Here is a 10,323-nt window from a genome sequence, read left to right on the forward strand (position 1 = left end):
GGCTAGGAGCTGGAACCAACTTCCAAGGGAAGTGGTGCTGGCCCCTACCCTGGGGGTCTTTAAGAAGAGGCTGGATGCCTACCTGGCTGGACTCGTTTGAGTCCCATTTCTCTTTTTGGGGTTTTTTGTTGTTCTCCCGCCCTGGCGGGGGGTCGGGCTAGAAGATCTACTAGGTCCCTTCCGACCCTTAATCTATGAATCTATGAATCTTCGAACAAGCACTATAATTACAGCATGTCGGACAGCTTCCCTGGACAGCTACAGGCACCCCTTGTCTTTTTTTTTTCTTCCATTCCCCCCCCCACCCCAAATCCTTATCCCTAACTAAAGTGCTCTATCTAGTGGAGATTTTAAATAATACTACAGCGCAAGGCTGTCCAAATTTGAAGTGGCAAGGGGCCACATGGCCCTCAGGCCACACTAGCAGCGGCTGCAGCCATGGAGGCCATGGATCCAGGGGCTGCAGCTTGCCCAGCCCCTGCTGCTGCACCAAGCACCAGGGTACTGCCCCCTGCCCCCACACACACAGCTTCCTGTATCACCCAGGCACCCCTTCTGCAGTACCATCTGCCTGGGTACCCTGACTCACCCTTAGCTTCCCTGAAGCAAGCTCTCTTGATGCACCATTACTCAGACACTCTAGGCTTTGGAGTCTACTGGCATTGAAATCTGTGCTGGACCACCCTGCCCCCTGCAGGGCAAGAAGGGGAAGCTGGAGACAGGGGGAGCCTGGAGCCCCCAGCTGCTGCTGCAGTCAGAGCAGTGGCTGGGTGGGAGCCCTAGGGCCACAATTTAATCCTTCATGGGCCACACATGATTGACAGGTTTCCAGCTGGACAGCCCTGTTACATTTTATTAACAACTTCAAAGCAATATTTGTAATGGACAGAAATTTTGACCAGCCTTTTCTAAAGGCAGTTTCTTGTTTTCCCATAAGCAACTGAAAGTTATTTACTAGACATGCAATAAGTTCTATAAACTCTGCATTTAGGGAAAGTATGGATCCAAACCCCTTTTATTGCTTGAGCCCATCTTAATTGATTAAGAATGGAACCTGAAAAGTAATAAAAAAGAAGCAAACACTGATAATCCCCAATTTTTTTTCTCCATTGACCTAGTCAGAGCATTAGTACCTGTGAGCATTTTCACCATCAGTTTGTCACTTTTCTGTTGTTTTGGTTTGTTTTAATGGAACAGCATCACATGGATCCATCTAGCAACTTCTGTAATTATCGAACAGCCCTGCAAGGAGCAGCACAGAGGTCACAAACTGCCAATAGCAATCGGGAGAAAATTGTCATCCCAGTTTTCAACCTGTTCATAAAAGATATTTACTTTCTGCACAAGATACACACAAATCGCTTGCCCAATGGACAGATAAACTTCAAGGTGAGGCTCTGTTGTCATAGAATAATATAATACATTAATCAAATGCTGTACATTGTAAATTTTTTAAGCATTCTAAATTAAGTAAAGATCCCTATAGCTCAGTATAGTTGTCGAACCCCTAAATTAGTCAGCCAATACAGTATCCATCTGCTGTCATCTATATGCAAAGTTAAAATAATTTTCTTGGGCATGCAGGGTAAAAAATAATGAGGTTTAGACTTATTCTCTAAGTATACTGCAGCAGTGGAGACTGTATCTAGCACATCTAGATGGCAGATTTACCACCACTAAAAACTTCCATAAAGCTACCCATTTTGTTTTCAAATGTTAAATGAACATTTCAGCACATTTTAACACTAAAATAAATTGCTAGTATATATGAAAGAAACAAAGCAAAATTCACACAAAAGTCTAGAAAGCATATAATCAAGTAGGTCATTTAACAGAGTGTATATGCAATAATGTTCAGTGGGAAATACAGGATTTCAGCAGAGAAGATTGGGTTGTATTTCATGAGATGAAAATGCTAACATGAATACAACTCCAAATAGAAAAGGAAAGTCTTTTAAGGAAGATTCTTGTTGGACAAAGAGAGAGCAAGGTGCCGGAGAGCCTTAAAAGTAAAAAAAAGTTACAATACATGAAGATATTGAATTAGGAGGCCCAAACAATTATTTTAAAAAGGCAGGGTAGAAAATGTAAAGAAAGTATATGCTATAAGGAACAGTACATCACCAAAGCCTGAAAGCAGACCTGATGGATTCTGCGGCTTCTATGCTTTCCAATTCCAAGTCAGCTTTCTTTTCTTATTCCGAAAGTTGAATGGGAAGTTTTGTAGCAGAAACAAGCTTCTCCCCTCCCTGGGAGTAGGATAAAAACAAAAAAAAAGTTTTTGGCTTAGAGTAGCTGAGTTTGACATTAGTGTATAAACAAAGATTCTGGTACAAGCAGATTCTTACTAGGTTACCACATTGCTCACCCAGTGAGAAGTCTGGCTTACTGAAGACAAGCAATTTCTCTGGACTTGACATGAACCCTCTTGAAACACCTGGAGAAGTAGAGAACTATCTTTAGACCATATTTAAAACAGTGGTTGGGCCCAAAATGTGATGTTGCTCCTTCAGTGTAACCTCAGCTCCAGTAAAAGAGGCACAATGCAACTGAGTGACGGATCAGCTTGGTATCAGAGCTTGACTGATAACAGAATGTGTGGATTTAAAGAAATGCAAAATCCTAAGCCTTCAAAGCTATTCACCAGGGCTTGCCTGCACAAATTCCATTGCTTTCAAGTGGAGTGCTGTGTTCAATCACCAAATGCAGCTAGCACGTGATATTTAAGAGGGTTGAAGAAAGTTTAAACTGCTAAAAGAAGAGTTTACTGTATGTTCCAGTAAGTAAACAATGAAAATGTAAGATGGGTGGCCACTCTCTTTTATGAAAAACACAGTATGTCCTACAAGCATATGGGGGACTGGGAAGGGCACATTTTAAATTCTGGGTTCATTTCTGACCATCTGTGCAGTCGTCAGGTTACTATAGAAGAACTGCAGAAGACAGCCTGCCTTGCTGAAAAATTGAAATAGAAAAGCTAATGATGCTGAGTCTGTATTCTTTCAGCAACAGTGGTGATGTTAAGGCCTTCAGAATCTGAAAGGGCGGAGTGTGGGTGGTGAAGGATAGTAGTGAAGGATAGTAACTGTAATGCTATTGAACTATTGTCAAATATCAGATAGAGGGGGGAGGGAGGAGTTTTAAAGCTAAGTGAATGTCAGAGCCCCTAGGTATTTCCTCCTCAAACAGAATTGCTAAATATATGGAAGAGACTACAATGGACAAGTGCAGCAGCTCTGATAAACAGCTTTAAATGCAGGGAGAGGGAAGTCCAATTCTCACAATACAATGCACTGAAACAAGCAAGGAATTAAACCAGGAGCTTCTACCTGCCCTGCATTAAGAAGACTTACAGCAACAAGAACAAAAAAATCAGGGAAAAAATTCGCACACAGTAGGGGAGGCTGTTGTTTCTAATCAATACCAAAAAATGTCTCTCTGCAACTGTACAGTTTCCACCAATTTCTAAGCCAAAAAGAGATATTGCCAGAGCTTCAAAATGCTCCTTTAATACATTAGATAATTCTCAAGCCCTAGCTTTGTCTGAACAAGAAAACAGCAAGAAGAAATCTCAATATGCAGAAATAGGGAGACAGAAGAGTTTCTTTTATTTTCCTCAATTAGATACTGCCTCCCTGAACAAGAAATTAAAAACAAAGGCAATCAAAAAAAAAAAGAAATATTGCTTTACAAAACTAAGCTGGGCTGGTTGTCTCAAGAGTTTTAATGGGAATAACACTGGCCTCCTGAAAGCCAATTTACTATTGTAGCCTCTGCCTGCAGTATTTGACTTCTAACTCCCCTGACTTGATCTACAAATGTGTTTACGTAGCAAAGTTTGAACCAGATTTGGATATTCCCTTTCTGCTTGACTGAACAGTAAATGTTATTATATACATAATCATAAAAGCAGAGTTAGTTTGTTTCTTAAACCCATTGCAGCATAAAATGAAAGACTGTTTCTGAAAACACTGAAGCAGGAAAAAGATTATACTTAAGGTTGATTGAAAATTCCTTGCAAACTTGAGTGGACATCGCATTTTTGGCTAAGCTAAAATTCTTTGACAGTACTAATCTCAAGTGTCCAGCAATTTTATTGGAAGATTTATTTAAAATAAACAAACCCCAGAAAATTAGGGAAGGGAGGAAGGGAGGCCTTTTGCCAGTGTTTTCCATTGTTTCAAGCGGTATTTAAGAGGCATTGAAGGAAGTTTAAGGTACTAAAAGAAGAGTTTACTGTATGCTCCAATAGGTAAACAATGAAAACATAAGATGGGTGGGCACCCTCTTTTTTTCAGGGGGGTAGGGAAGGGGGGGGAACACACTTGTTTTTCCAGAAATACACTCAGTAAAATATTTTTTGATTGGCTCTAATCACAAGCTAACAGAAATAAAAGACACAGAAACAGGCTAACAGTTTGAGTGAAAATTAATAGGCAAGTGTAGATAAAGAAAGGGGTGGGGATGCGGGAAACTAAGAGAGTAGAATATGAAAGAAGAGAGTTAGTGTTTGATGAAGTGGGGTAGAAACTGTACCAAGCCTAAGGAAGATGCTTAAGTGAAAGCAGAAGAAAGGAGTAATACAAAAGGATAGGGATTGAAAAAGGAGATTAATGGGGGCGGGGGGGGGAGGAAATGTAGAGGTATTGGTAAGTGCAACATGCGCACATACACAAGAGAGGTTGTATCTGAAAGAAGGGCAAAGATATATTTATTTTATAATATTCTCTTTATTACCTCTGCAGAAATTTTGGGACATTTCAAGACAGATTCATGATTTCATGACATGGAAACAAGTTGAGTGTCCTTTTGAAAAGGACAAAAAGATCCAGAGTTATCTACTCACTGCACCCATTTACAGTGAAGAAGGTAAAAAAAAATCTTTCAATCTTTACTAAAGGTTATACTAAAGGCTCTTTCTGGCTGTTGATACATGGACATAAAAAATGAGCATGAGAAAAAAAAAAGAGGCTAATGTAAAAGATGAAGTTGTGTCTCTTGATCTCCACCCTGAAAAAGCTCTTTAAGTCAGGGTCTGACAAGTCAGTCCTGATAAGTTTGCATCACCAAAGCCCTCATAATGGCATACTGCCCCAGGGTTACTCAAACTTCAGTATTGCCAATAACACTACTTCACTTATCCACAATTATTAAAAAACAAAATATAAAAAGGTAGAATGCCCATCCCTGATTATTTTCTTTTACAATTTAGCTCTGTTCATAGCATCTTTTGAAAGTGAAGGTCCAGAAAATCACATGGAAAAAGACAGCTGGAAGACACTCAGGTATGAAGTCTTCTCAAAATGCTAGCCTTCTCTCTGCATACATGCACGCGCATACACACGTACAAGTGTACATGGTCCTCCATTTTTGTATAGTCATTTTGTGTACTCTGTTAACACACACCCGGATCTATATCTTGAGAATGGATGGAAACAGCTTCCAGATTTTCCCCTTTTATTTGTATACACAACTCAAGCAGTTGGTTTGTAAAGCAGTGGGCATCACACACTGCAACTGAGATTCAAGGCTGCAGGTGAGCTGGAATATTTTGGACCAAATTCTATTCCATTCATTCAGCATCTCTTCTATTCCACCATGTTCAAATCCCCAACAATCCATTAAAACTTCTATGCTTGTAATATACCAACACCTGATGTTAAGGCTTGGTTACAAAAACACATCAAGAAAGAGAAAGACTTGTGCATCTTTTGTATTAAAGTTTTTTTCAGACACCTAAGCAAGGTCAAATAGAATCACGCATAAGTCCACTCACATACCTAGTAGCTGGGATAGAACGTGGACCTTAGTTCTGAAACCTTGAATACCTGAAAGAGAGAGACCCTGAAGAAGTTGAGGGCTATTGAGGAGAATAATCGAGTCCCTTCTAGGTGCGTCTACATGAGATGTTTACTACAGTTGATAAACTAGCTGCCCAGTAAGCATCTTAGTGTCTACACGTGCACCCGTTAGGCTGGAGTAAACTCATTTACTCCACAGCAGGACAGTACTCGTAAATAGCTGTCCTGCTTTGGGGTAAAAACTCTGCAGCAGCACACATGTAGATGCTGTCCCGCTGGCTGGGGCATGAGGGTACGTACTTCAGTGCAGGAGCTGCCTTCTGGCTAGCCCTCCACTGAAGTTCCTTGTACCCCAGCCAGCCACTCTGCAGCACACTGAGCTGTGGAGAGCAGCCTTGGGCTGGCAGGCTGACCCTCAAAACTCCCTACAAACTTTGCCCAAATAACCTACAGAACTTATTGCTTTGGAGTTAATTGCTCCCAGGCATGCCATTTGATCATGAGTGATTAACTCTGAAGCAATAAGCTCCGCAGTTTATTCAGGCACCAAAATTGCACATGTGGATGTGCCCTCCAACAGCTAAGTTAAAGCTATAATAGCTATATTAGTAGCTGAAAATAATTAGCCAGGGAAAAGCATAATGGTGCAGTGCTTGGGAAAAGCTTGAGTATAGCAGGTTGCTATATCTAGAGGAAGAGCATGGAAAAGAGTGCTACCCCCTGGGCACTAGGTAGGATGTTGAGGAGAGTAGATTATGGAGAATGTATTATTCACTTGAAGCCATTCATTCTTCAGGATGCTGCTGATAGGGCCAGGCTCTCAAGGATATAAAAATCAGCACCTCTGTGAATGTCAAAGATGCTCATACTTGCTGAGAATCTGGCCCTGGAAGAAAGAATCTGACTGTCAAGCATTATGTCTAATATGGATGCCTTCCCCAAAAGAATACCATTTGTCATGTTTTCGTGGAAGGTGGAAGCACTATAATCCATGAGATTTTTCTTTCTTTTATTTTTAGAACAACTCTGCTTAACAGGGCCTGAGATTCCTGGATCCGGTCTGCAGACTCTTAAGCACATAGAAAGAAACTTGTTTTTAAATCCTGAAAGACTGGGGTTGAGATAAGCAAGACCTCACTGGCTGAGGTCTGGTTTTGTATATACAGTACCTTTTATGAAATAAGGTTGCCATGTGAAACAGTTACCACATTTTTAAGGCACTTAAGTGAAGGATTTTTGGGTTTTTATTTTAAACTAAAGGGCAGGGCCCTGTTCTCAGAGATGGTATCCATGGTGAATTCTTATTCAATGACATCCAAATCTTTATTTTTAATTACTTCCACCTAAAAAAGAATAAATTAAATAAATAAAGCCACAGCACATACCCACCCTGCCCCCACATACAAGCAAAAAGACTGTACAGGTTTAAAACCCTTTATGACCATAGCCCTGCGAGATACTCATTGCATCTCCTTCCATTTAAGCATGGGAGGAGTTAAAGGGAAAAGGCAAAGGGTCTCTTCAAGTGAGTGGGACTACTCGCATGCTCAAGGTAAGTACTTATAGGACCAAGGCCTTAGACATCTGCAGCGAGAGTGTTCCTCTCTTACATCAGAAAATAGTGCCTTATAAGGTACTGAAATTGTCTAGCGTACCTTCTGCTATTCTAGGCTGGAATAAATCTAAATAAAGATGTGGATGTCTAAAAACCAGCCACAAAGTACTTTGTAAATAAACAGGAAGCTATGGCACATGAACTAGAGTATACCTGCCTATAACAATGAGGGTGCAGCAAAACATATTTTTGTTATGTGAATTGATGAGATTGATGAGATAAATGCTAGTGTGTACACGTATGCGTGTGTGCTTGTCTGTCAACTTTTTAACACTTCTGGGAACTATCCTTTGAGTTCAGGCTGCCAGAATAGTTTACATTTTATTTTTTAAACAAAGAAGGCTGTATAAACTAGATCATCTCTACGAAACAAATGTAATGTGTCTTTTTCAAGAACTTTTGGAAAATAATTTATAAATATGATAGGGAAAGTAGTGAACAGGGAAGCCAAATGTGTGGCTTAAAGCTCGTATTTTCAAAGAAGCTTAAGGTGTTGGACACTCCACATGTCCTGAATTTGAAGAATTTTACTTTATTGCCTAGGTTGCTCTGAAGATGCTAGCCTAAACTGACAGCCTCAATATTAAGACAAAGAGAACCTCTTAGAGCAGATTATTCTGGCATTTATTAAAGTAGCCGCTCGATGTTTGGGCCAGAACTCATGGCAACTAACTGAAAAAACACCATTACACATATTAGATCAAGCCTTTAAACCCAAGTCAGTGTCAGAATTAGAGATGGATTTGTAAACCAATGGTGCTTGCAATTTCTAATTTCTCCTTTTAACTGTTTTTGAGTTTATGGCTTATTGGGCAATAATCATGAGCCTATTTCAGACGCTCATATTAAGATTCAGGCTATTTGCTTTCAGGAAAAATAACTCATTTTGGGACTTTCTTCCCCACCAATTCCCTTGATTTCTAAATCAGAGGAGAGAAAACATTCAGGCTCAGATTAAAAACTATTTTGTTCAATGAATTTACTATTACCCATGAATGACCATTCATTCTCCTTTCTAACAACTGATCTCTTTAAGCCTGAGGGTTGAATACTTATATAAATAATGAGACCATTAAGACAATCACATTAGAAAGGATTTGTTTTCCAAAATTACCAGAAGCTTGGAATAACAGAAGCCCTCAAATTCCAGGACATACACCAATTTCAAACAAGGGAACCTGGGAAGAAGCTTTGTGTATGAACAGTTTATTTGACTTTAAGTAGGATAATTTTCTTTTGCTTTATCACTGGCTGGCCTGTGTCAGAAACAGGATACAAGACTAGTTAGGCAACTTAATCTGGTCCAGTCATGCAAAGATTTCTAACCAAGCTCTTACAACTGTACAGTAGCATAACATAGGACGGACGAGTGGGACTAACCCCAGCAAACAGTTCAGAAAGATCACCACAACAGCCACATCCAGGGAGCCAATGCCACCACCCCCTCACAGCAGGATGTGTTCAGAAAAGCTAAGATGGTGCATGCTGCTGCTGCCCTGGCCCTTTAGTGCAATGACCCCTGTGTGAGGAGGTAAGCATTTGCTCCCTACTCCCCCCACCCCACCAAAGGTGCCAAAATTTCAGGTTATGCCTGTGCAACCATGAACAGTCCTATTTACTTCATGTAACATCTGCATTCACTTAGCAACAAGTGCTTGCAGTACTGGTCCTGGCTGGATTCATGCAGGGAAACCTCTGCTTCCTTCTAATTTGTACTTATGAGAAATCAGTACACCTGCATGGTGTAAGGGCAGGGGGCAAAGGCAGCCAGCATTTTGCTCTTCCCATAGGACTGGAATTATAAAGAGGGGAAAAATTAAATAGATGCCATAAAACAAATTAAATAAAGTAGAAGGAGGAAGTAGAAATGCTCATTGTTAACAAAAAGAGCCCAGAGAAAGAAAGAGGATAGCTATGTTTCTTGTGATCTGCTGCTAATTTTCCTGAGCTGAAATACTGAATCTCAGCCCTGGATTAAAGTAAGACTATTTATACTGTATTATTACAGTGTTTTGCACTTTCAGAGATGTTCTAGCTAGAAACATTGTCAGACACTATAAAGGAGATTGTATATCAGCTTTGTTTATGTAACTGAAATTTAAAAAGGGATGCTTAAAATTTAAGAAATATATATTTGAAATGCAATTTTAGAACACTTTCTGTACATGTATTAAAAAAAGCTTTCACATGAATGTGCACTTCACTGGTCGATCAGTCCTAGTATATACTTGAAATCAATGCAATGTCAACATGGGTTTCTTTTTTTTTTTTTTCTTCCTTCAGTTTGATACATTTTTAAATACTGTGTTTTTGCAAGTCTGAACTCAACTGCTGAATATAAAAAGCTGTACCATAAAGCAGGATATTCCGTGTTTGACTGGATGTGCTTGCATTAATAAAAAAACAAAAACAGAAAAAAGTTGCTTCAACCAGAATAAACTTTTTGTCTATGGTTATTTCTCTCTTGCAGCCAGATAAGGTCACAAATGGATAGCTGAATGAGGCAATCCATTGTGGTGCATAAACAACTTTTGTGCAAGTCAGTTAACTGTCTGAAGTTTCAGGCCTGGCTTTCTACGTGCCCTGTGAAGTCTGCCAGTACATTTGACAGAAGTTACTGCAGCACTGTGCTAAAATGTTTTGCTTATTTAAATATGCTACATATACAACAGCTCACTTTACATAACACTGTTTTTGCTCTGAAGCAAGTAAAACGATAGGCAGTTCTGTTGCTTGCAATTTTACACTGTTGGTATGTCAGGTGCTGTTTTAAAGTTTCTTCTCTCCCCCACATTCTTTTCCTTTTTAAGGTGGAAAGCACAGAGGGCTAGGCCAGTATTGATTTAGTACACTAGAAAACTATCCTAGGGCAACAGCCCTAGGATACTGAGGTACTATGACACCTGT

General features: G+C 39.9%; 1 protein-coding gene across 5 annotated transcripts in view; it reads left to right on the forward strand.

Annotated features, from left to right (window-relative positions):
* RASGEF1A (RasGEF domain family member 1A) overlaps positions 1-9,855 on the forward strand; it is a 373,737-nt gene extending 363,882 nt beyond the window's left edge. For all 5 annotated transcript variants that reach the window (XM_019502317.1, XM_019502319.1, XM_019502321.1 and 2 more), the window contains 4 exons: positions 1,198-1,389; positions 4,746-4,869; positions 5,213-5,285; positions 6,821-9,855. In XM_019502317.1, the coding sequence (XP_019357862.1) occupies positions 1,198-1,389; positions 4,746-4,869; positions 5,213-5,285; positions 6,821-6,845 (414 nt within the window). In that variant the 3' untranslated portion in view covers positions 6,846-9,855. The remainder of the gene's footprint in view (positions 1-1,197; positions 1,390-4,745; positions 4,870-5,212; positions 5,286-6,820) is intronic.
* The last annotated feature ends 468 nt before the right edge of the window (positions 9,856-10,323 follow it).

This window comes from Gavialis gangeticus, unplaced genomic scaffold, assembly GCF_001723915.1.
Source record: "Gavialis gangeticus isolate Ggan-Ray unplaced genomic scaffold, GavGan_comp1, whole genome shotgun sequence".
Taxonomy (NCBI): domain Eukaryota; kingdom Metazoa; phylum Chordata; order Crocodylia; family Gavialidae; genus Gavialis; species Gavialis gangeticus.